This window comes from Rhynchophorus ferrugineus, unplaced genomic scaffold, assembly GCF_030347505.1.
Source record: "Rhynchophorus ferrugineus isolate W39M unplaced genomic scaffold, kcgeb_rfMv2 rfM3, whole genome shotgun sequence".
NCBI lineage: Eukaryota > Metazoa > Arthropoda > Insecta > Coleoptera > Curculionidae > Rhynchophorus > Rhynchophorus ferrugineus.
In genome coordinates this window covers 35,462,286-35,485,418 of record NW_027472582.1, presented here as the reverse complement: position 1 = coordinate 35,485,418, position 23,133 = coordinate 35,462,286, and the positions used below count along the sequence as shown (strand labels likewise).

The following is a 23,133-nucleotide window of genomic DNA, read 5'->3' as shown; positions in this document are numbered from 1 at the left end:
TCAGTCATTAACAATTTTAAAAATATTAATAAAGATAAAGCCCCACTTATAAATCCATTTTTATTGAACTTTGAATGGAATCCAATATCTCTCTTTTAAACGGGAAAATAATTCTAACAATTCCTTTGTTAGCTCATAATTAGATATATATTTAATTAATGAGAATTTTTTAAAAACATATGTTATACATATTTTACTGAATTAATGCATAACTATATCGAGATCAAGTCACTCAATTAATTATTTATGGCTAGCGTTATACAAAATGGGTAATTCATTGTGGTTTACAACACATTTAATTAAGCAAAAGTATTAGTTAAAAACGTTGACTAATAAAAATGTTCAATAAACCAATATAAGTGCTATTGGTTGCCCATAACTCGAATAAATGTTGCGATGTATGAAGAGTTAATGACATTTTCAGTTGGTACTATATTCTAACGTCTTATGTATGCGCATTTCGATAATCTACATCAAGTTGTTATTATTGTTAATTTCGCGGTTATGTATTTATGGACTTTCTAATATATGTTTGTGCAAATTTTATGAAATTCATAAGGAAAACTAATAGAAGGTAATAGAAGGGATTTAAAAAATTATAGCGAAATTTAGACAAGTTGAATTTACGAGCATATATTAATTCCAGTAAGTATCTGTTAGTATACTATATATTATTGTAGTAACATCAACAAAATTATCAGGATCGGATAATTTTTGAAGTTGACATAATGACAGAGAATGTAAAATATAACTAATTTTCCAACATTCTTTCGTAGAGTATGTTAAATTTGTATATATCAATGTTAATATCATACGTCATATAAATAACATATTTATCATATAAAAAATGTGACATGTAAGCATATACATTTAATAAGAATATGTAAGAAATGGATAATGATACTATTGTAGACAATATTGTAGATATTTAGAGTATATAAAATACTTAAACGCTACTAGATGCAAATTATAAAGTTACAATACATTCAGATTCATATATATGATTCATACATACGGATACTGTCAGTTTGATATTGAAATATATTTGACGTCAATTTCTCGATTCTTGAAACGGAATGAAAATGAGACTATTTTCGATACCTCAATTAAAAGCTTTTATTTATATTATTTAAAGTTATTTAGTAAATAAAGGCATATTAGCATTTGCCATTGGTACAAGTTTGATATTATTTTGAGTTAACATTTTCAACTTTGAATTATATTCTGTACAGATCACTGTTTTTATTATATAGGGTACGTATACGTATATCCGATAAAAGTAAACTAAATTGACAATATATGGTTTTTCTTCCTTCTAAGCCTGCGAAGCAGCATAATCTTTAAATTAGGTTATTTGTCAAGAAAGCTTACATAATAGGAAGAAAGTAAATAATTTAGATAATAAGTTAATATTTTTCAGCTAGCACAAAATATTTTCCATTGCTAGCCATTATCTTTTGTGAAACTTGTTAATTCCATAATGAAAAATGTATGAAATATTAACTAACAGAGTAATTTGGTTTGGACGAAAGTATTATTTATATAACTTGTAGACCAATAACTTATTTATATCTAAAACCTGAAATGTGAGTAATGTTGGCTTGGTGACGCAGTGGCTAATGTGACAGGACGGTCTTCGTACTGTTGCAAAAGTCGTGGATTCGTATCCTGCTGGGACACGGATGTACTTTATGTTTGTGATGTGATTGTAAATGTCTTTATAGGAAACAGTGTAAAAGGGTGACAAGGAATAACCGTCCCAGTAACACCAGTAACCAGGCTGGATAAAACCGGTTGTCTTCTGGATTAATAATTATATAAAGTAATAATGTAAACATAAAATTAATAAATAATACCATCTAGCTTCTACTTTCATAAACAACAATGCGTGGTAACATTACATACATACACAAAAACTGAAATGATTAAATTTGGTTATCTGATTTCTATATACAATACATATACTGAAAAATCTGTAAAAAATATGTCATCCAATATGCGTAATATAAGAACTTACTGTATAAAATAAAAGCGATAAAATTTATTTATAGTTTATTTTTATCCACTAACCAAAAAGGTGTAACATAATAACTAACATGATAATTACTGACTAGTAATTAGATGTGATTATTACATATACATATAATTTGTACACTAATAATTTATTTTTATATAAAACCTAAGAATTACTTAGCTGAATATAAGTAGTCTCATATAAGGTATTTTATGATGTAAGTTACCTTCAGTTCTAAACACTACTATAAAATTAACTAATCTATTTGCTATATACTAGAAATAAAATAGAGCAGTCTTGAATATCAAATACTTCAACCTTTGAATTAATTTATATTCTATTCTAGCACCAATACCCTGGAATTTTAGTATTCTGAAATACATTGAAAAATTTAATTTATAAAAATCACAAATTACGGCAAGAGCATAAATAATTCTATCACATTTTTATTCTCTCAAAAGAGATTCCGTTTGAAATGTCAGTACTTCGTCATCGAATAATCGATTCGATTTTTTACAGGTCTTTAAGCCTATTACTGCCAAATATGTGAACACTGTTCCCAAAATTATGCAGAAAATCGAAAAGGGCATTTGGCACATGGGAACTAAAACAGCTACCAAGTACATTAAGAATTGCATATACCACGGCAATCCTTCTTGATGCTAAAAGAAAAAAAAAAAGAAATTAATTATGTAATAGAATCTAAACTGATAAAAATATACTCAGATTATTTAAAGATATGTTAGATTGCTTGAACTGATTGTAGAAAACTACAGAGAAAGAAAATAAAAATAAAAATAATCTCGCAGAATATATACTCTATTCAAAATAACAGTGAACTCACGTCATCAAAATAGTAATATATTGCGTATTGCAATTTGTAAATTCGTTTTTAGATGGGACAATATTTTGCTTCTCATTTTATTCTAGTTAAAATATAAGTAATGATAAGTTCGAACACGTAACCAAATCAGCCTACAAAGGTCGTCAAGAGTTTGCAATATTCTTAAAAATATTAGTTATAATAATTACAGGTTGAATTTTTTTTAGCGTGTTGCAACTGCACTGGATATTAGTATATGCACAGTCATTAAAATGGATCTCAAAAAAATTAAAAACATTATAATCCTGAATCCACGGAAAAGAAACCTTCCTCAGACGAAATGGAGAAATGGATGTTAACTCTATTAAACATAATTTAATACAATTGTTTCACAGGAAACTGTTAATCTGGAGAGTATGCATAGAAAAAATATAGATATGCAGCTCTTTGAGGGATTGAAGAAACCATCAGTTATTGATATGAACAATACAACATAAATAAAATATTCCAACGAGTCAAGAACAAGAGAACAACGAGCCAACAAATGCTTTTATTAAGGAATGGCTTGCAAAACATAAATTAAGTTTTGAAGATATTATGAAAGTGACAGTGACTGAATGAAATTTTTGGAATGTGGATTATGATTCAATTCTGACAATTATCAAGATATGAAATGATATGATCAAAAAGGAATGAATTAAAGATTATATATTCATAATTAATATAGGATAGTGTGCATAGATATGTGTAATTGTCCAAAATCTATATGAGTTGGATTAGAGTGTACGAGAAAAGAAGGAAACTGTTTTGAAGACGTAGCAAATGTATTAGAGAGAATGCCTGAAAAATGTATTAGAGGCAAAATGAACTAAAACTCAAACTTAATGCGGAAATATTGCGACGTTTTGACATCAATTTAGGTGACGTGAGTTCGCTGTTTTATTGAACGGGCTATATATTGCGTTATTCATGCGTTGATGGATTGACGTGATAACAACGATCGTGTGAAATGTGTGATGATGTTTAAGGTTAACATATCTTCACACCTTCAAAGCTTAACCCTTTGAGAATGTACCTATTAAAGGTTTTTACAGCATACATATTATTTTCGGAAATATAGATGTTTTAGTGATGTAGCATATAGACCGGCTAGTAACTAACCCGGAATATTAAACGCTTTTTTCTCAAACTACTTTTGTTGAGATGGTTGACATGATATCCCAAGTTGTACTTAATCGAATTACTTGTAATGTTGTATCAGACTTCCCAAAAATTGAGTTTAATATCCGGAAATGCAAAAAAATGGTAAAAATAAGCATCCTTTTTTCGAATAGCCGTATTTTGGTGAGAAAACATTGTTTAATTTCTTTTTTAATATGCAGTAAAAAGTAATAATTTTAGTTTGATTTTTATTTTACTAAAAACATACCTACAATTTGATAGTTATAAACCATGATACGGCGTATAATTCATGCATCTAGACTAGAATAAAGTAAAAGCTTCTCAAAGAAGTCTTACATCATAATTAGATGGATTATGAATTTCGAGATTGTAATGGTTATTCAAGAACATTATATATTATATAACATTAATATAAAAAACTTAATAATCTTAACTTAATATCTAAAAGTTGCCTCCGTTAATTGGTTATTATACAGGAAGGAGGAATATAAGCCATTTTAAACTTTAAAAAATTTTAAACTTGGTGAACAACTACTTTATGACAATTCTACGTATTCTTATTACCTGGCATAAAGGTTTGGTTTATTGTGTATATGAGTACCTAATAACGTTCTTTACTCAGTTACCAGATAATATAGAAAATTGTATTGTAACTAGTCGTAAGTATGCATGAGGTTAGTATAAGTTTTTACAAGATTCGTATGTAAACTAGAGTGAAGTAAATGGGCTTCTAACTGAACATTAATTGCTGTTCACAACTAAAGGACCATATATTTTCATAATTACGGAAAGATTAGATTACAGAAAGCCAATATATTAAATAGCGACACCATATTTGATTAAACAATGTGATTTTTATCAAGTTTTTATAGTCTTGTATGTGCGTTATGGCAAAAAGTAGTTTCAAACATTTTAAACTATAGTTACGTACGGACAATGTATGAATCCAAATGTTGTCACTGAAATCAAGTAAAGTAAAGAATACAAGCACAGATCTAATTTGAGAATTCATAGGAGAATTTAATATGTTAAATCATGTCAAAATACAGGTTTTATAAGGTATTTGAAGTATTGTAATTGTACATGCTTATAAAATTGTAAGGCTATTATTAAAATGAAATTTTAAAAAATGTATTTATTAATCTTCTTGTCGAGTTACATAAATTTTTTCATATATATTTTCATTTCATTTCATATATATTTTCATTTCATTAAGTCGAATTGGATGGTTATAAACAATGATACGGCGTAACTTTTTAAGAATAAGGTAAACATTTTAGAGTAATTTTTCTTAGAAGCGAGATGAGGTTATTTTAAATATATATTTATGTTAGATAACATATATATATATATATATATATATATATATATATATATTTACAGTGTACAGATGCTAAATCTAATTTTTCAAGGAACCGTATATTAATACAGTTGGACACCTCTAAAATTAGGCGATGACATCTCAATTCTACGAAAAGATAAGCAAAATAAGGGGCTTGTAAATTTGACGATTATAAGGATCCTTTAACATGAAATAAAATATCAGTAGGTTTAGAGAATAGTGCGATTACTAATACAAAAATAATAAATTCTAGTAAATGTCTCATACTTAATTTCCAATGAATACAAATTTCCCAAATATCTTATTCTTTAGAATCTTTAGAATTTCAAATTGTTGATAGTTTAAATATGTGCTTGTTTATGTGTTTCTAGTGTAAATAGTTAAGTAAGTACAGATATTAACATTTAATAGAATCTGATGGCTTGCTTAGTGTGAACATATCAAAAAATATATTAATTTTCATAGAAAAAATGTTCAGAAAATAAATTAAGACTTTTAATACTATTAATAAGAAATGATTACACTGAGTGAGTAATATTTGAAATAAAAGTTGTTAATTAACTATTAATGTATAATAGTATATAATAGTATATTATAATATACTATTAATTAACTAAGATATATGCACAATTTTACTATATAATAAAAAGATAAATAATCCCATAAAGAGAATTACTGTGGCTTAATAATCAACAATTTACGATAGGTGGTGTACGTGAACATTTTTCCAATAGGTTTTACAATAAATTTCATATAGGAATAAACACAGATGTAGAGAATGTTAAAATGATAATACTTGGACGACAATTCGAATTATCACTCCATAATAAATTGTTGTTATATACAAAAATATTGAAGAGGTATATAGCTACGTTATTTAACTATAAGGTTGCGCATATAAACCCAATATCAATATGATTTGGCATTATATATTGAGGACAAAGACCTAAGGGTACCAACTATCAGCGAAGAAATTAAACGGCTTGCGAAAAAACGTTAAGTGAGACTGCCTGAACATAAAAACATTGAAGTATTAAAAATGGTTGACTAAGCGGACCTATTAGGATTTTTAAATACCAAAATCTTATGAGGAGTACACCAGTGTACATATATATAGCGCTAATTAAATTTTGGGTTCCACATCTTAGATATAAACTTTAAGAACAAAATAAAAAAAAAATTACTAGATAGTATGCCATGCTTATTTATATTAAAAAATATATGTTTGAACAAAACTTTTTTTCTCAACAAACTAATCTTACTAAAATTATAAATCAAAACATTAGTTGTATTTAGAAGGTCTTTAAGACATGAAATAGTGGTAAAAACTTAAGATAAATCGTAGAATTCGATAGAGTTTTAAAATAATGCTCTGAGTTAATTTTTATAAATTATTCATGTATAAAAGTGATGAAGATACCAGGCAATTGGTGGATAGTATTAATAAATATTTTTTTCGATTTAGAATTAATATGCTACCGGAAGATAAGAAAATTGAAGTTAATTACAACAAAAAATACTAACGATAATAGAATATTAAAGCCTTAAATCCATCAGAAATAAATTGACTAATTATAATATTGCAGATATATTAATTATATTGAGTATTAATCAATGATATATGTGCGATTTTGATCGATGACCTTTTCTTATTTTTTCTGATTCAGTCGTTGTTCATCTAATATTTCTAGGGAAAAAATACATCAACAGATTTTCACAAGCCTCTTATGCAGCCAGCTTTTCATAGGACGAAGCAAGGTTCGGGTTGCCACACTTAATTTTTTGATTATTGTATTTTTTCGCTTTTCCTATTAATAAATTTGAGTACATTTTTAATCGCTTATTTCAGTCGCATAACATGTTGGCAGAATTAAAGGTTTAGTCATCTTCGAAAAAGTCGGAAAGTGCATTAGTATCAATGCGAGCTTTTTGAGAACCTGATTTACTTCTCATCGCCTCTGATTTTTCGTTTCAAAAGTGGTCTTTTCCCTTTTCACATGTATGAAATCAAAATAAGGGGTGTGAAAAAGTGACCACCTGGAAGCGTGTTAATTTTTATCTAGTCTTTACAATATCTAGAATAATATATTACGGCTGTAGATTATAAACTATAGAGTGTAGCATGGTTTTATTAAATAAATATCATTAGAGACATGCGATATGAAAACTGCGTATTACGTAGGAAGAAATGAGATTACCTTTTGTATGATCTTATATGTTTCATCATTGATAACAACTTTCGACAGTTTTTTATCTGCTAAAGCTTACTAAAATTATATAACTAAAATGAAATAAACTAAAATAAAATTACCATTATACATTTTGTAAGACATAAAATTGGCACCAAGAACAAATTGATTTACGTTCTCTAGAAATATTTTTCATTAATGAAATCCATATAAAATGCAGTTCCGAGTATGCTGTCATCAATCCATAAGCGACGCTTGGGTACAGTGTCTACTTCCAAACCAATATCCAACTGTTAATGCCGCAGGAATTCTTCACTAAATTCCACCAGTTGGCAGTCAGCCGTAGCTGTTCTGACTCGGACAATGTCAGTTTCCTATATTTCAGACTACTCTTTATGATTTTGATCCATTCTTTTTCGAAGGTGTTTGTTGTACCTTCCATTCCAACGGTCGATTTTGAACAGACATCTGTGACAAATTCGTTCACTTTTCTTTAAGCAGACATATACAAATAATTGTTATCTGCGTCTCTGAATGTATTTTTCAATAGTACACTAATTGTCGCATCTTAATTGTTACTCTAATTTTCGACTGATTGTCTCAATTAAGTCTAAGTGTCTAATTTGATCTTGGGGATGAAAATGGAGATTTTATAGCTATCGTCTCGGAGCCATACAAATGAATGGAAATAAACGTTCGAGATGCTAATTACCCACGCATTTTAGAGAAGAAACTGTTGTAACTTGGCCGATTCTGATTATTACTTCAGCGGTAGATGACACTTTCTTCTCCTGCTTGCTCTCAATACTTAAACTCCTGCATATGCTAACTGGAACTCCGACATGTGATGTGAAGTATATCTTGAAGAGTGCTTGAACGTCTGTATCAGCAAAGGCAGTGCTACACTCAGCAAACATGAGATCTATCAAAGGGTTCGTAGGATTATATTGAATTCCATGTCTATTTTTAAAAACTTGTCGCATTGTTGTATTCACTACTATGCTAAAAATCAGTAGAGAGATGACATATCTTTGACGAATCTTCTCCAATGAATTTAATAAGTCATTTCGCATTAGCACACAGCTAATCATCGGAAGACTCGAGAAGCAGTTTAAGAACTTTTGGACGAACATATTCTGCTTTCAAAGCTGCTCAATGTGAGGGCCAGTGTGCCAGTCGAATGTAGAGCGAAAATTAATAAAAATAACATTCTTTCTAGATGCGGAAAAATCAGCTGACTTAGCGCGAAGATTTTATGTGTATAACCTCTATTGGGTCTAAATTCCGCCTGCTCTTCTCCGTTTATCTCCTTGGGTGCTCTCCAAAGCCTCATTTGTGTGATCTTTATAAACACTTTCCTGATAATTAATAAGATAGGACTGTTTATTGTTGTCATCACAAACTCTGTGAATTTGAAAAGTTATGCAGACTTATATTCGATATTTTGAAACCTTGCATCCTATTCTTCCACAAAGGACCATGGAAATTATGCTTTTTTAAATATAATTTCTAGTTATTTAACATTGTTAAAACTTTCAAAAATGGAAATACGTTTAAAAATCACTTCTGTTTTCTTTCTTTGTATGTTAACAGATATGATATAAAAAAAGTACTAAAGTAAGTGTTAAATGGTGAACGCATTTTATTACGAATAATATGATAAAAGATTTCTAACGCTCTTTAATAAAAATTAACCGTTTATTTCATCTAAACCGTTATATTCTTATCAACTTTTAAATGGCATCATTTTATATAAATTCTACTGTTTACTTAGAATTCAAGTATAAGTTCAGAATGTGAAATAATTAAGAATTAAGTTAAATCAAATTAAACAACTCCATATTGTCAAGTTTTAAATAAATATTTGAATATCTAATAAATATTTGGCAAACTTAAACAATTGTTGTCAAATATCATTGTTTTTTTATACACGAGTACTTACATATTCCAGCCAGGCTAACGGAATAATGGTATCACTGAATTTTTGAATGTCACTATTAAATCCCCATAACTTATTCATTCTGAGGTTGATTTGCGATCTAGCTTTACCTTCTAATGGGATACCGCTTATCTAAAAGAACTTTAATTTAAGTATTTCTTATATATGGTATAATTTTGTCTTACTGGTTCAATGACTACAAACGAGCCATGCTTTTCTTCATTAGGAGACATGCCTTCAACGTAAGTTCTTATTTTGTCATCGCCGTACACAAAATGAGGGAAGCTGAGAACCATCGGGAAACCTAAAAATATAATAGAACTAAAATTTAATTGCATACTAAATACATCTAAAACTAATTTTGTCTTTTATATTAACTTTTACTAATAAATCTATAATAATATATATTTAATGACCGATTATTAATAAAATAACAAGTGTAAATACTTATAATTTATTAATAACATTTTCGATCTAAAGTGAAAAAAATATTTATATTTCGCGCTATATTTAATAACAATGAAAACAGTAATTTATTGAAATGAAGTAACTAAATTTAAATATGTTGAATAAGTTATATTACAATTAGGTAATTATATGAGCAATTAGTAAGAATATTAACTGTAACAATATTAATTTTTATACATTTTTCTTTGAAATTACATTTATATTTAAATTGATAACTTATTTGTGTTTTTTTTGTCATATTAGATGGTTCTGGTCAAGGGCGCCGACAGTAATGATCTAGGGGATTAACTAGCACCGGTTAGCCAAGAAAGAAAACACGTAGAAAACAATTGTTTTTTTAAATTAAGTTACTGTGTAAACAAAAGAAAATGATATCTAGGTTACTAGGCAGTTCGTCGCCTTGTCAACAAATTACAAATTGGTATCTTTAACTACCCTTTTCTTGTGATCTCTGAGCATGCAAAGGTCGCTTAGCCTCAAGTTTCCCAGTTGAGCTAATCAACGTCTTAACACATCAAATGCAAAGGTACATTAATTAATAAATGTTGTTGGTGATATAGTTGAGACAATTTGATTTCCTCATATACAACTAGGTAAAACGGAGTAGCCTGAGCAATTGAAAATGTTTAGGTTCATTTAAAACCGAAATAATACGGCTTAAACAATTTTGGTAGCCTCGCTAATGAAATGATGTAGAAAACCTCTATAAGACACTATTTGTTTATTTTATATTTAGTTGAAATTTTTGTGCGATGATTATTTACGATTTTCGACGTGGATTATCACAACAAGAGTGCATCAATCAACTTAATTTGACTTTTGACGATGAAGCTCCATCAAAAACCACCGTGTATCGCTAGTTTAGTGAATTCAATCGTGGTCGTAGTTCGCTGTCCGACGAGTTTCGTGAGGGTCGTCCAAAATCGGCCGTGGTGCCAGAAAATATAGATGCTGTGTGCGAAATCATTAAGCAAGATCGTCGATTGTGAGATTAAGGCATCCCAAAGCATTAGTTCTACCGGCATATATGCGATTTTACATGAACACTTAGATGTGCGAAAGTTATGTTCGCGTTGGATACCACACAATTTGACAGTCGCTCAAGAAAAAAAGACTCGTGTCGATTGGTGCCCAGAAATGCTTAAGAAATTCAATCGCGGTGCTTCTAAAGTCGTTTATACAATCGTGACAGGTGACGAATCATGGATATATTTGTTGTATGAGCCCGAATATAAGCAGTAGTGGTTTGTATGGGTGTTCCAATATGAACCAAATCCAACAAACGTTGTTCGCCCACGAAGCAGTTCAAAGAAATTGGTGGCCTGTTTTTTCGGGAGTACTGGTCATATTGCAACAGTGCCTCTAGAGCATCATAGAACAATATATTCTGATAGGTACACAACCATTTGTTTGCCAGAAGTCTTCGGTGAAATAAGGAAAACAAACAAGGGACGCCGGATTGTTCTTCGTCATAACAATGCGAGCTCTCAAACAAGAGACTATATGAGCACTCAAAACATCTAATTGATGGGTTGTCCTTCGTACAACCCTGATTTGGCACCCAATGACTTCTTTTTGTTCCCATCCGTGAAGAATAATCTGCGTGGTCAACGATTTTCATCGCCTGAAGAAGCTATTGAAGCGTTCAAAAATCATGTTTTGAAGATACCTCATTCGGAATGGAGTAAAAGCTTTGAAAATTGGTTTAGGCGTATGCAAAAGTGTATTAATCATTGTGGCGAGTACTTTGAAAAAGGAAGAAAATATATTCGCAGCTTAACTATTTGTTTTTTTTCCTATTCCCGAAATATAAATAGTGACCCTCGTAAACCAGGCAAATTATACTCCTCAATAACTACTATAACTATATAATAAAGAACTTAAAAACTGAAGGTTCAGAAGAGCCAGATTACTTGATAGTAATAATTCCTTTGTTTCATCCACATCCTCTTAGAGAAACAAAAACTACTGCATCTTGTCAGACTTTTCTCCTTACTAAGCCTTTGACGTTATTCCATTTACCTCGGTTACTGATATTTTTGAAAACCTACTTATTCTAACCGGATATCGTTGGATTTTACAATTTCAATTATAGGTCACATGCTTGTTGCAGATATTTTGGTATTTATTTCGAAAATAAGATCGAGTTAAATATACAAAAAGTGAAGATATTCACCTTTCCGCCTTCAAGAATATATTAACGGACTATTTTCAACCTCAAAAACGTCAACGTCATATCATTCTAGAGATAATACTAGCAAGTATGTGTATGATTGCGTTGTTTAACATATTTTTGAAGCGTTATTTAATCTGTAAGTTAAACATAATTAGGTAAGTGAAAAAAATAACGATGAAGCAATATCGATAAGAATTTTTAAATACGAAATTCAAGTAATCCACTAGTTTTTTTTTTTTTTTTTTTTTTTTTTATAATTATATACATTGTTACTAGTCGTTGCCGACTAACCTACAATTTGTCCTTATAATAGCTTAAATCTAGGTATATATCTAATAGGACTCATCAGTCCTACATAGTCTCTAACATAATAATAATTGTTTTAACACTTTGAGTTTTTTCTAATGCACCTCACTGCACTACACTACAACACACTACACTAGTTCAAATGGTTTGGTCCTTTTGAGTCTGCGTCCGGTTTTGGTGTTGTCCAAGAGTTGTAATACTTCGAAATTAACATGAGAGTGAAGTCTCTCCTCATGTCTCTTTGCAATTCTTTTAATTTCTTGATTGACAGTCGGTATCTGAAGATCTCGATGTAAATAAATGGTCCGGTAATATCTGGGTGCACCTACGATGCTTCTTAGGACTTTGTTCTGGAAAACTTGTATTAGATTTATGTTGCTTTTTGCGGAACATCCCCATAATTGTATTCCGTATGTCCATATAGGTTTTAATATTTGTTTATATAGAAGTAATTTATTATGTATAGTTAATTGAGATTTTCTTCCAATTAGCCAATACATTTTTCTATATTTTAACTCAAGTTCTTTTCTTTTCTTTTTGACATGTTCCTTCCACCGTAGTTTTGCATCAAGTGTCATTCCGAGATACTTAGCATTATTGCTGTATGGTATGACAGTGTGGTTTATGGTCAATGGTGTAAGCGCGGCCTGTTTATAGGTGAATTGAACATGCACAGATTTGTTTTGGTTAATTTGTATTTTCCAGATTTGGGTCCATTTATTTATAGCGTCAGTAGCCTGTTGTAGGTTTCTGGTTGCATCTTCACTATTGTTTCCGACAGCAAGAATAGCAGTATCATCAGCAAATGTAGCCATTGTAATGTTTTCGATTTGTGGTATATCACATGTATAAAGTAGGTACAGAATTGGCCCCAGTACACTTCCTTGTGGTACACCTGCTTTAGCTTCTTTTATTGTAGAGTAAGCTTCCTCTTGTTTCACTCTAAACATTCTGGCTGTGATGTAGGATTTTAATAGTTCGGTGTGTTGCTTCGGTAATATTTTCTGTAGCTTATGGACGAGGCCTTTGTGCCATACCTTGTCGAAAGCTTGTGCTACATCTAAGAATACAGCTGAGCATACTTTATTATCTTCATAGGCTTTTTCAATAACATCTGTTATTCTATGCACTTGATCAATCGTTGAATGTTTGGTAATAAACCCAAACTGGTGTGTTGGTATTAGGTTTTTTCTCTCTATAATTGGTTTTAATCTTTTCAAGAGGAGCTTTTCAAATACCTTAGCTATCATCGGTAACAGTGAGATAGGTCGATAAGCTTTTATATCATTTGGTGATTTTCCAGGTTTTGGAACCATTATTATTTCAGCCATTTTCCAAACGTCTGGGACATATTTCAGTCGAAATGCTGCATTGATTAAGTTAGTGAGCTTTATAATACCCTTTCTTGGCAGATTGTGCAGCAATTGCCCTGTTATTAAATCATAGCCTGGTGATTTATTTGGCTTGATGTTTGTTTTAATAACGTTGGTGACTTCTTTCGGAGTTGTTAATTGAATTGTCGAATTTTCGCCGTCTATGTCCGGTAAAGTATGTTCAATTTCACTTTCGTTTGGTTTGAAAGTTTTCTCTAAATGGTCAGCGAATGCTTCTGCTTTCTCCAGGTTGCTGCGAGCCCAACTTCCATGCATGTTTCTTATCGGAGGACTATGTAGACAGGATCGTTTTAGGTATTTAGTGGCTTTCCAGAGCGAATAGTCTGTGTTCTTGTCGTCTGTTAAATTTCGTAGATAGTTATTTATGGAATTGTTTTTAATTTCCAAAATTTCCCTCTTCAACCTTTGTGTTATGTTGTTTAAGATATTCTTATTTTCAGGTGTTCTATTTTGCTGCCATTTTTTCCGTAGTTTTCGTTTTTCAGCTACCATTTCCTTGATTTCTTTCGGGTAATTTATTCCTTTGGTTGAAGTTTTAATTTCTGGAGTGTTATTCCAAGCAGCCTGTTGGATGTCTGCAACGAATTTTTCGGTTTCATAATTTAATTGGTCTTCTGTCTTAAGGGGAACATTTAGTTGAATTCGATTGTTTATTTCTTCAACAAATCCTTCCCAGTCTGTCCTCTTGTTGGTTAATGTTGGATTTTGTTGTTTTCTTATAATGTTTTCACTCAGCGTCAAAATCACAGGTGTGTGATCTGAACTTAAGTCAAAATTTTCTTCAACTTCCATGTAGTTAGTGGTTATGTTTCTAGCTATAAAGAAGTCTAACAGGTCTGGAGTTTTCTCTGGATCGGTAGGCCAATAAGTTGGTTTTCCTGTCGACATGTAACTGCACCCTAGCTCAGCAGCTGCTTTATGTAATTCATTACCTTTAGTTGTCGTCATTCTAGATCCCCATCTTGTATTTTTAGCATTGAAATCACCACCGATTATAAATTTTTCTCCTAGGTTGTTTAGAACATTCAAGTAATTTTCTTTTTTTTGGTTGTATCTTGGAGGGCTATATATGGAAGCTAATGTAACCCTGTATTTGCTAGATATAACAGTTACTGCCGTTACCTGATTTTCTGCTAAACTGAGTCCGGGTTCTTGATGATGGCATATATTATTTTTTATTATTATTGCACTTCCTCCTCTTGCTGTGTTAGCTGGATGAATGGTGTGGTAAAAGTGATATCCTCTAAATTTAATAAAGGATTCCTTTGTCAAATGGGTTTCAGATATTAAGCAAATATCTATTTTTTGCAATTCTAGGAATACTTGTAGGTCAGCGTGATGTTTCTGAATCCCATTAGCATTCCAAATTGCGATGCGGATGTCTTTACTTGCCATTTTTAGTTCTTGAGGCCACCGCCCTATTGTTTTCGAGTTTAAGTAATCTTTCAGAAAACGATTCAATAATCTTTTCCTGGTTGTCCAGCTTTGCTATAAGTTTCAATAGCAGTTCGTTGGTTGTAACGTCTTCTTTTTTTGTTTCTTTTTGAGCGGTTTGGTTTATGCTTTGAGCATAGGTCATTTCATCGTTGACTTCGTTGTACATTTTTGGTTGTTTATTTTGAGTCACTGTTTTTTGCTCTTTAGCCTGACTGATTTTATTTCTTCTCTCTTGGAATGTTTTCGCAACTACGCATCCTCTGTAGCTTGCTGGATGCGCTTCATTGCAATTCGCACATTTCGCTTTTGTTCCTTTGGGTTTTTTGCATTCTCCCGTGATGTGTTTTCCTGAGCATTTTACACACCTTGGTTCCCTTTTACAGAATTTTTGTGTGTGTCCATGTAATTGGCATCTCTTGCACTGTGGCACAAGATTTGCCTTTCTAAGAGGTTCTATTTTTACTTCGACTCCTAGAATTTGTTTAATTTCATAAATTGCTTTTATGTCCGTGTTATGTTGGAATGATAACATAAACAGTGGTAAAGGCTTCTTCTGGACAACTATTTCTCCATTGTTATTTTTATTTTGTTCTTTTTTCAGGATATTTGTGACGTCAGTACATTTAAGTCCATTTTTTATTAACTCTTCCACTATTTTAGTAGTTTTAGCTGTCGGTGGAAGCCCTCTTGCCATTACTTTAATGTCTCTGGTTTGCTTATCTTCATACGAGTGCCATTGTAATTTTAGGAATTCCAAGCACTCAGCAATTTTCGTAAAAGTTTTACGACATTCGGCGTTTAATTTGATTTGTCCATTGTTTAATGTTGTTGCTCTAAATAGTATATTATTTGTTTTCATTGTTTCATATAGCAAGTCAAAGTCTGTGACATTACTTACTATAATTGGAGGTGGTCTCGGCACTTTTATTTCTTTATTCAATTCTTGTGCTTTAATGGTTTTTGGTTGTTGTGGTGAAGCTTCAGGTGTATAGTTTGCTTTTCGTTTCTTATTTCTTTTAACTGTTATCCAGCCTACTTCTTTTTGCAATTCTTCCTCGTCTGTTTCATAGTTTACAGGCAATTTGTTTTCAGTGCACTGGTTCACTACGGGAATGCTAGTTGGATTGTATGTGTTTTGGTTTTTTATTAGGAGTTGTAGTGCATCTAATTGTTTTTGCATATTTGTTAGTGCAATTTCCAGATTCCGTCGGGCTGTTTTTTCGTTAATATACGCATTATAGAGAGCTTGCTCATTTTGCGTTCTCTTATGGTTTTCTTGACAAAAGATTTGATTCTGTTGTGCCAGATGAGCTTCACCTGACGTTGAGGATTGTGTTTCCATCTCATTTAGTCTCTGGTTCTCTCTATCAATCATTTTTATTTAATGAATAGTTTAATTCACGTTTTTACAAAAATTTCAGAACCGGTATTTGTTTCAGAACCGTTATATCGCCGCATTTGTGGTACAGATGATGCACCTCCGACCCTTAACAGCCCCCAAAATTTTACCTTTGTTACTTTATTGCAGTGACCATCGTTTTAAACACATTTTCACTAAACATTTAACGCGCAGTTTTAACACTGTTATTGTCGTCACGGTTTTTACTTATTTTTTAAAATCGCATTTGTGGCACAGGTAGTACACTTTCAAATTTATTACACTGACCGTCGCTCCAAACACGTCTTTACTCTACGAAGGTCGAACGACAACTGATCCACTAGTAACACCCACTTTAATACCAGGTATTATCAATCGCATTTCATATACTAACCCGTCAAAAATTAAATAATTTTTCCCAATCACTGTTAATTGCTATAGATAAATGTCAGGTGTATGACGAATTGTTACAGGTATTTAAGAAATAAATATTTCATCTAAAATTAGATAACGGAGTAAGTTAATCTTAGAAGTATTGTTCCTTATTATTTTGATCCATATATGTACTAAGATATGCTTAATTGGCTGGCATAATCCGATCAAGTCCAAGAAAGCGTTTTAAGTAATGTTTTTAAAACTTCTGCTAGAACTAGGCTGTAGAGTATATGACGCATCCCCTGTATGCACTTTACTGTTACTGCTTAATTTTGGGAATAGGGTACCGGTAAACTGGGTAGCTGGACCAGCTCGCGAATGAGTTTATCCCCTTCTTGAGCTAATTTATTGTTAATGGGAAGCGTGGGGTATAAAAGTTTTGACTTTAGAGACGTCCGTTTCTAGATGTATTTGGATATTCCTGACGTACCATGGAACGTTTAGAATTCTCCTGAGAAGTTTATTTTGGATCACCTGAAGCTGGCGTTCAATGTTTTTTGAACCTTTTTGAGTTGTTTTTTGGATTTGGGACTACCAATAGACTACCTATCCATTAAATAATTGCATTATTGATCATGAGTCGCAAAATACGCAGTTCGAAATGCTTTTCATGGAAAATGATTGTCTTTTTGAGCTTTTTGAGGATTTATTTGCAACCTCTATAATTTGAATCACTTGACCGTGTGATGAGGGATGGATCAGCTCATATCTGCAGTAACAATTTTATTCGGTCTTAACAGATCGTAATATACTACACCCTGTTGATTCCACCATTTGCACAGCAAGCTTTTATGGCTATGAATAATCCGCTTTGGTGCCGATGTGGATGATTCTCCTGGAAGATGAAACCCATGAAATCTTGCTATTGAGATTGTCACAATATATGCACTTTTCATTATCAATCACAACGAGCCATATAACATTCCTATTTTATTTCTAGAAAGCAATGAAAACACAACGACGAAAATCCGCAAAATTGTTTTTTCCAGTCAGTCAGTATGGTAATCCGTTCCTTTAAATCTTCCCCATTACTTGTATATATCTGGAAATAGTTGACTCATTAAACACTAAGTTACCAGAAAATTATTTGAGAGTCCGACATGGATTTTTGTTTAATAATATTCGCAATTTATAGTCTTTGATTAGATTTGGTCCGTTCTTTACTGTTGACGTCAAAATCGTTTTTAAATAGTTGAAACCCAAACCAACAATTGGAATATAATCGAGTAGTAATACCATAAGTTTCTAAAAGTATTTAATGCGCTTCAATAGCCGAATTCTTTTAGGTATAGAGAATTCGACAGTTGTTTACATTGGTGATTCACACTAACTATAATATATATTGCTGATCAAAATATTATTATCTGGACTGCAAGCTATTGATGCTCATTTCATAGATTTTTCTTCCCTCTAAGCTAGCAATTCGGCATTTTCAAAACTTGAGTTGAAAAAAAATTATAAGCTTCTAAAACCCAACCCAACCCAATACAGTTTATTAGGATTTAATTTTTAAGAGCATATGGTTTAAATAAAACAATCATAACCACAAAACTTACCGACGTAAAACTATTGCTTTACAAAACTTTATGTTTTGCAAATTTGATTACTAGTTATACGATTACTATTAATGAATATTGCCTCACGGTAGGTCAGGATCTCCTTAAACTTTCCGGAGAATTCTTGTTCCTATTTTAAAAGGCTAATAATCATTGTATATAGTTTTGTTTTAATTTTGTTCTATTGCATTCATTACAAACTTTGATATGTTATATAAAGTATGAATTAGCTTCTGTTGTTCTGCTTGCTTCGATTCCCTACACTACTTCAAAATTAATTCTACAAATAAAAAAATGTAAAACATTAAAAAAAAAGACAGCTAATAATCTGATTAATTAATTTTACTTGTATTTTTGTTAACATTTATTTAAATTTTTTGTTACATTTACAAAGTATTATGTATTTGCAGGACTTTGAGATTGTAAGTTAAATGCATATTGGGAATATTTCTGCCTTCCTCCGTATTAAGAAGCAGAGTGATAAAGACGTAAGATGTATGGAATTAAACAGTCATCTAGCATAGTATGTATATTGAATGAATTGGTAATAAGATTAAAAAGTAGTTAAGAAAAATTGTTTAAATATTTAGAAATCGAAATAGTGGATTAAAAGCTATATTAATTCGAGAACATGGTTCAGGGAACATTTCCGTACATATTAGTACATAGTAATAATATTATTTTAATCTCTAACTTTTTGTGAAACAGTTTAATAATATGTTTACCAAATTGAGGGAATTTTGGTGCCTCATCGTTATCAATATTTTGAAGAATTTGACAAATTCTATTTTGCCTGGAAATATTGTGAATAAATTTAGTTTACGTAGGTAAACATATTTTTACAACATAAAGTATAATAATATATCCAAAGGGATGTGTTTCAAAGGTACTCCTACTTATTTCTTCGATATTATAGAGCTGTCAAGGAGACAAATATTAACACTAATGTACTAACGATATTTACGATAATTTTTTATGCATTTATTGAGAGAATTGGAAAAATATATTAATAAAAATATTTTGTATGATTATCTACTTTTTCCTATCATTCTGGCAACATGGTGATACCATCCGTGTCGAAAGGAAACTATTGTATTATATAGAAAATTGTCAAAACTATCGGGGTAGTTAGGTTAGATTATTTTATACCTATTTACATTAATAATTCGCATTGCCATTAACAAATATCGCTGATTAAGCACCTAATAAAATAGTTGAAAGGTAAAGTCTATATATTTTAAACATGTACATATTTATAGAGATGTCTGTGCTATATCAAAAACTATCCATTGATAGCTTTTAATATAACACAGACATCTATATAAATATGTATATGTTTAAAATAGTAACAATTAAATGGTCTTAATAAAATGTATATTAAAGTCATATAGACATTATATCCTAAAGAGAGATGGGGGAATTTTAAAGAGTACAACACTTTCCGAAGAATTAGGAAAATAGTGAAGGCGTAATGGTAAATAATTACGTCATTTATTATAAATATTATACAAATTCAAATTCAAATATTCGAAATCTATTACAATTTTGGATTAATAAAGTTGTTATAAGTTAAATTATGTGACTATATAAAATAAACTATTTAGAATAACATATTATTATTAAATAATTGCATACTTATTGTCTTACTCACTTTTATATACATTCAAGTATTTGTTATTGAATATTAGAAATAAAATAACAAAGATGATAAATAGTACAATTTCTAGAACATGAACATATTATTGTAAATAGTATTAAGAACAATCAATATATCAGGTGTTTCAGAGAATATTAATATTCATTGATATAATTGATATCAGTTACTAATACTACACTTATTACAAATTGTAATAATCATACAAGGCATGAATCCACTTAGTGGCCTACCAACAAATCAAATTAAAACCAAAAATTTGTGTAAACTAATATCTGATCACACTTCAGTATTCTTAACACTTGACGCCACAATCTTGAAAAATAATCTTACCGACAAATCTACTGACTGGGGCAAGTTCAGAATAATAATATGGAAACAATTCAGTTTAAACGTAAAACATAAAATACTAGATTTCCTGTGTGAATGTCGAAATCACCACTCAACAGAATAATAACGGTCGTTGAAAAGGTATTTGATAAAATAAATATAACTCTGCAATAGTCCTGGGCGTCTCACAAACTTTTGAATGGCCATCTGCGACTAATATATAAGACGAGCAAATTACATGAAGTTTGTCGTCCGTCAAATTGAATGATGTCTTGCACGAAGGGTCATTTATTCAATATTTCAATAGTTATTTTGACTAGAATTCCCCTAAACTAGACTGTCTATTATGAAGCATATTTGGACTTAATCTAATTTGGAATTTAATCAAATCAACTAGTAATCGAACGATGCCAAAATAACATTTTTCAATTGATTAGCAATGCTTATCAGTAAGTAACCAACGATTACCTCTATATCAAATGAATTTAAGATGTAAGCCAAAATTTCCCCTTAAAATATAAAATAAGGTATCTTAAATATAAAATCATAGCAACTTAAAAGCAATATAGATAATGGACAAAACGCAGAAAATCTAAAGATTGAAGCGAACCAAACCACATGCACTTCCAATTATCGATTTTCTTGACAATTTCCGTTGAAGAAATCACATTAATGTCAACTTCGAACTGATACATTAGGATTGTTTACCCATTATGGATTTTATATCATTTGATTAGAGTATATTGGCTAAACGTTGTGCAAATAATTCAGCTTTTTCTTCGTTGCGTCGAACCAATTCGTTTCAATCCTTTATAATAGCTGGCAACCTAATAATTAGACTTACATATGTTTCAAGTAATTCTGTTTATATTCATTAATCTTTTGATTGGTCTGTTTACTAATTCTATTTCTTTAGTCTACGATATTTCTGGCTCTATGCTATATTCTTCTAGTTTTTTGTCCTTTTTTTATGAATTCTTTATTTCAAGGTGGTAATTTACTTCATATTCTCACTTCTCTTTTGACATTGGTCTAGCTTGTTTTGTAACTGACCGAAGTTCTTCAATTATATTTCTGGTTTATTGCTCAAGATCTTCTATACTATTAAGACTTAAGCTAACACTGATTTGTTCATGCATTATTAGTCCAAAAATGTCCCAGTGATTAAATGTATTAATAAGATTAGGTTTTTTGTTTTTGTCTCAGGATTGTCGCACCCAACACCGGAATGTGATCAGATGTTAATTCTAACAACCTTTGTTGACATGCCTTTTGAAATATAAATATCCAGTAAGTCTGGCATTTTATTATTGTCGGCGAGCCAATAAGTGGGTTCGTGCCCTGAATGATAATTACAAATTTGTAATATTAAATGTTATGAGCAATTCATATCCTTTTCCAGGTGTTATTAATCGTGAACCCTAAGCTGTATTTAAAATTAAAATGCCCTCCAATAATAACACTTAATTTTGAAAATAAATATCTGTATTATTGTATCATTTTGTGCCTTCGTGGGCAGTATATAGCGCTACTGTTTATTTCAGCGCCGTGCTTTTCAAACTATCGTAGTTTTATTTTTTATTTTTTAATCTCATCTTGTTGGAAATTATGTATATTTTGTTTTATAATTAAGGCTGTTCCGCGCAAGCAGGTTTGCTGGGTTTGTAGTGTCCAATAGGAACTATAGCTCTGTATTTTAAGGTATTTTTAGTGGAAAAATTCAGAGGATCAGCTGTAAGAGTAATATCTATGTAACTTATTATCAAAAATAGTTCTAGTTCCCGGACCCGTTAATTTAGCCCATTTGCGTTCTATGCTATGTGAAACAATGAATTTTATGAAATATTTGACGAAAATCGATCTCAACCTCTCAAAGAACTTTGCATACATACAGCTTAGCAGATGCCGAAGCTTGGCTAGACGTTGTAACATTTCTGAAGGAATCATTGTTGCAGCTCCAATGGGAATCTTTGCAACACCTAACGTGTAAAAAATTAGACACAGCGTCTTCTGATTACCACTTGCCCAGATGGTATTAGAGAATTGCTAAAATGGATCGGTTATTTTATCGCTGCCAAACTAACATCGTTATTTCATCGATATTGTTAGAAATGTGGGAAAAATTGCAGAAAATGATGGAAAATATTTGACTAATTTACATTGCACCATTTTCTTAATGTCACAATGATCATAATACATGCAACCACCTTCCGCGCTTCTGGTATAATGTTGCAGCTAAGCACATAAAAAAATTGCTACTCGTTAGTCTCGCGAAATTTCGACAACGGCTGAACCGATTTGACTAGTTTTTAGTTTAAAATATTTGTGGAAGTCAAAGGAAGGTTTATACGTTGAGAAAATATGAATTAATGGCGAGAAAAGTAGCTCAAACAGTAATTTGGTTTCCCATGTCACTAGTATTGTGATTAATATTCACTATCCAAAAAAATGGACATTTTGTTGTCAAATACTTATGGGTGCAGTCAAAAATTTATTTTGCGACTAAAAAT

The 23,133-nt window shown here is 30.9% G+C and overlaps 1 protein-coding gene across 3 annotated transcripts in view; it reads right to left on the bottom strand.

Annotated features, from left to right (window-relative positions):
- Nucleotides 1–2,039: 2,039 nt before the first annotated feature.
- The window catches only part of LOC143193345 (scavenger receptor class B member 1), a 92,560-nt gene continuing 71,466 nt past the window's right edge, over nt 2,040–23,133 (bottom strand). For all 3 annotated transcript variants that reach the window (XM_076399500.1, XM_076399501.1, XM_076399502.1), the window contains exons 9-11: nt 9,675–9,793; nt 9,493–9,621; nt 2,040–2,676 (exon numbers count right to left, since the gene is read on the bottom strand). In XM_076399500.1, the coding sequence (XP_076255615.1) occupies nt 2,461–2,676; nt 9,493–9,621; nt 9,675–9,793 (464 nt within the window). In that variant the 3' untranslated portion in view covers nt 2,040–2,460. The remainder of the gene's footprint in view (nt 2,677–9,492; nt 9,622–9,674; nt 9,794–23,133) is intronic.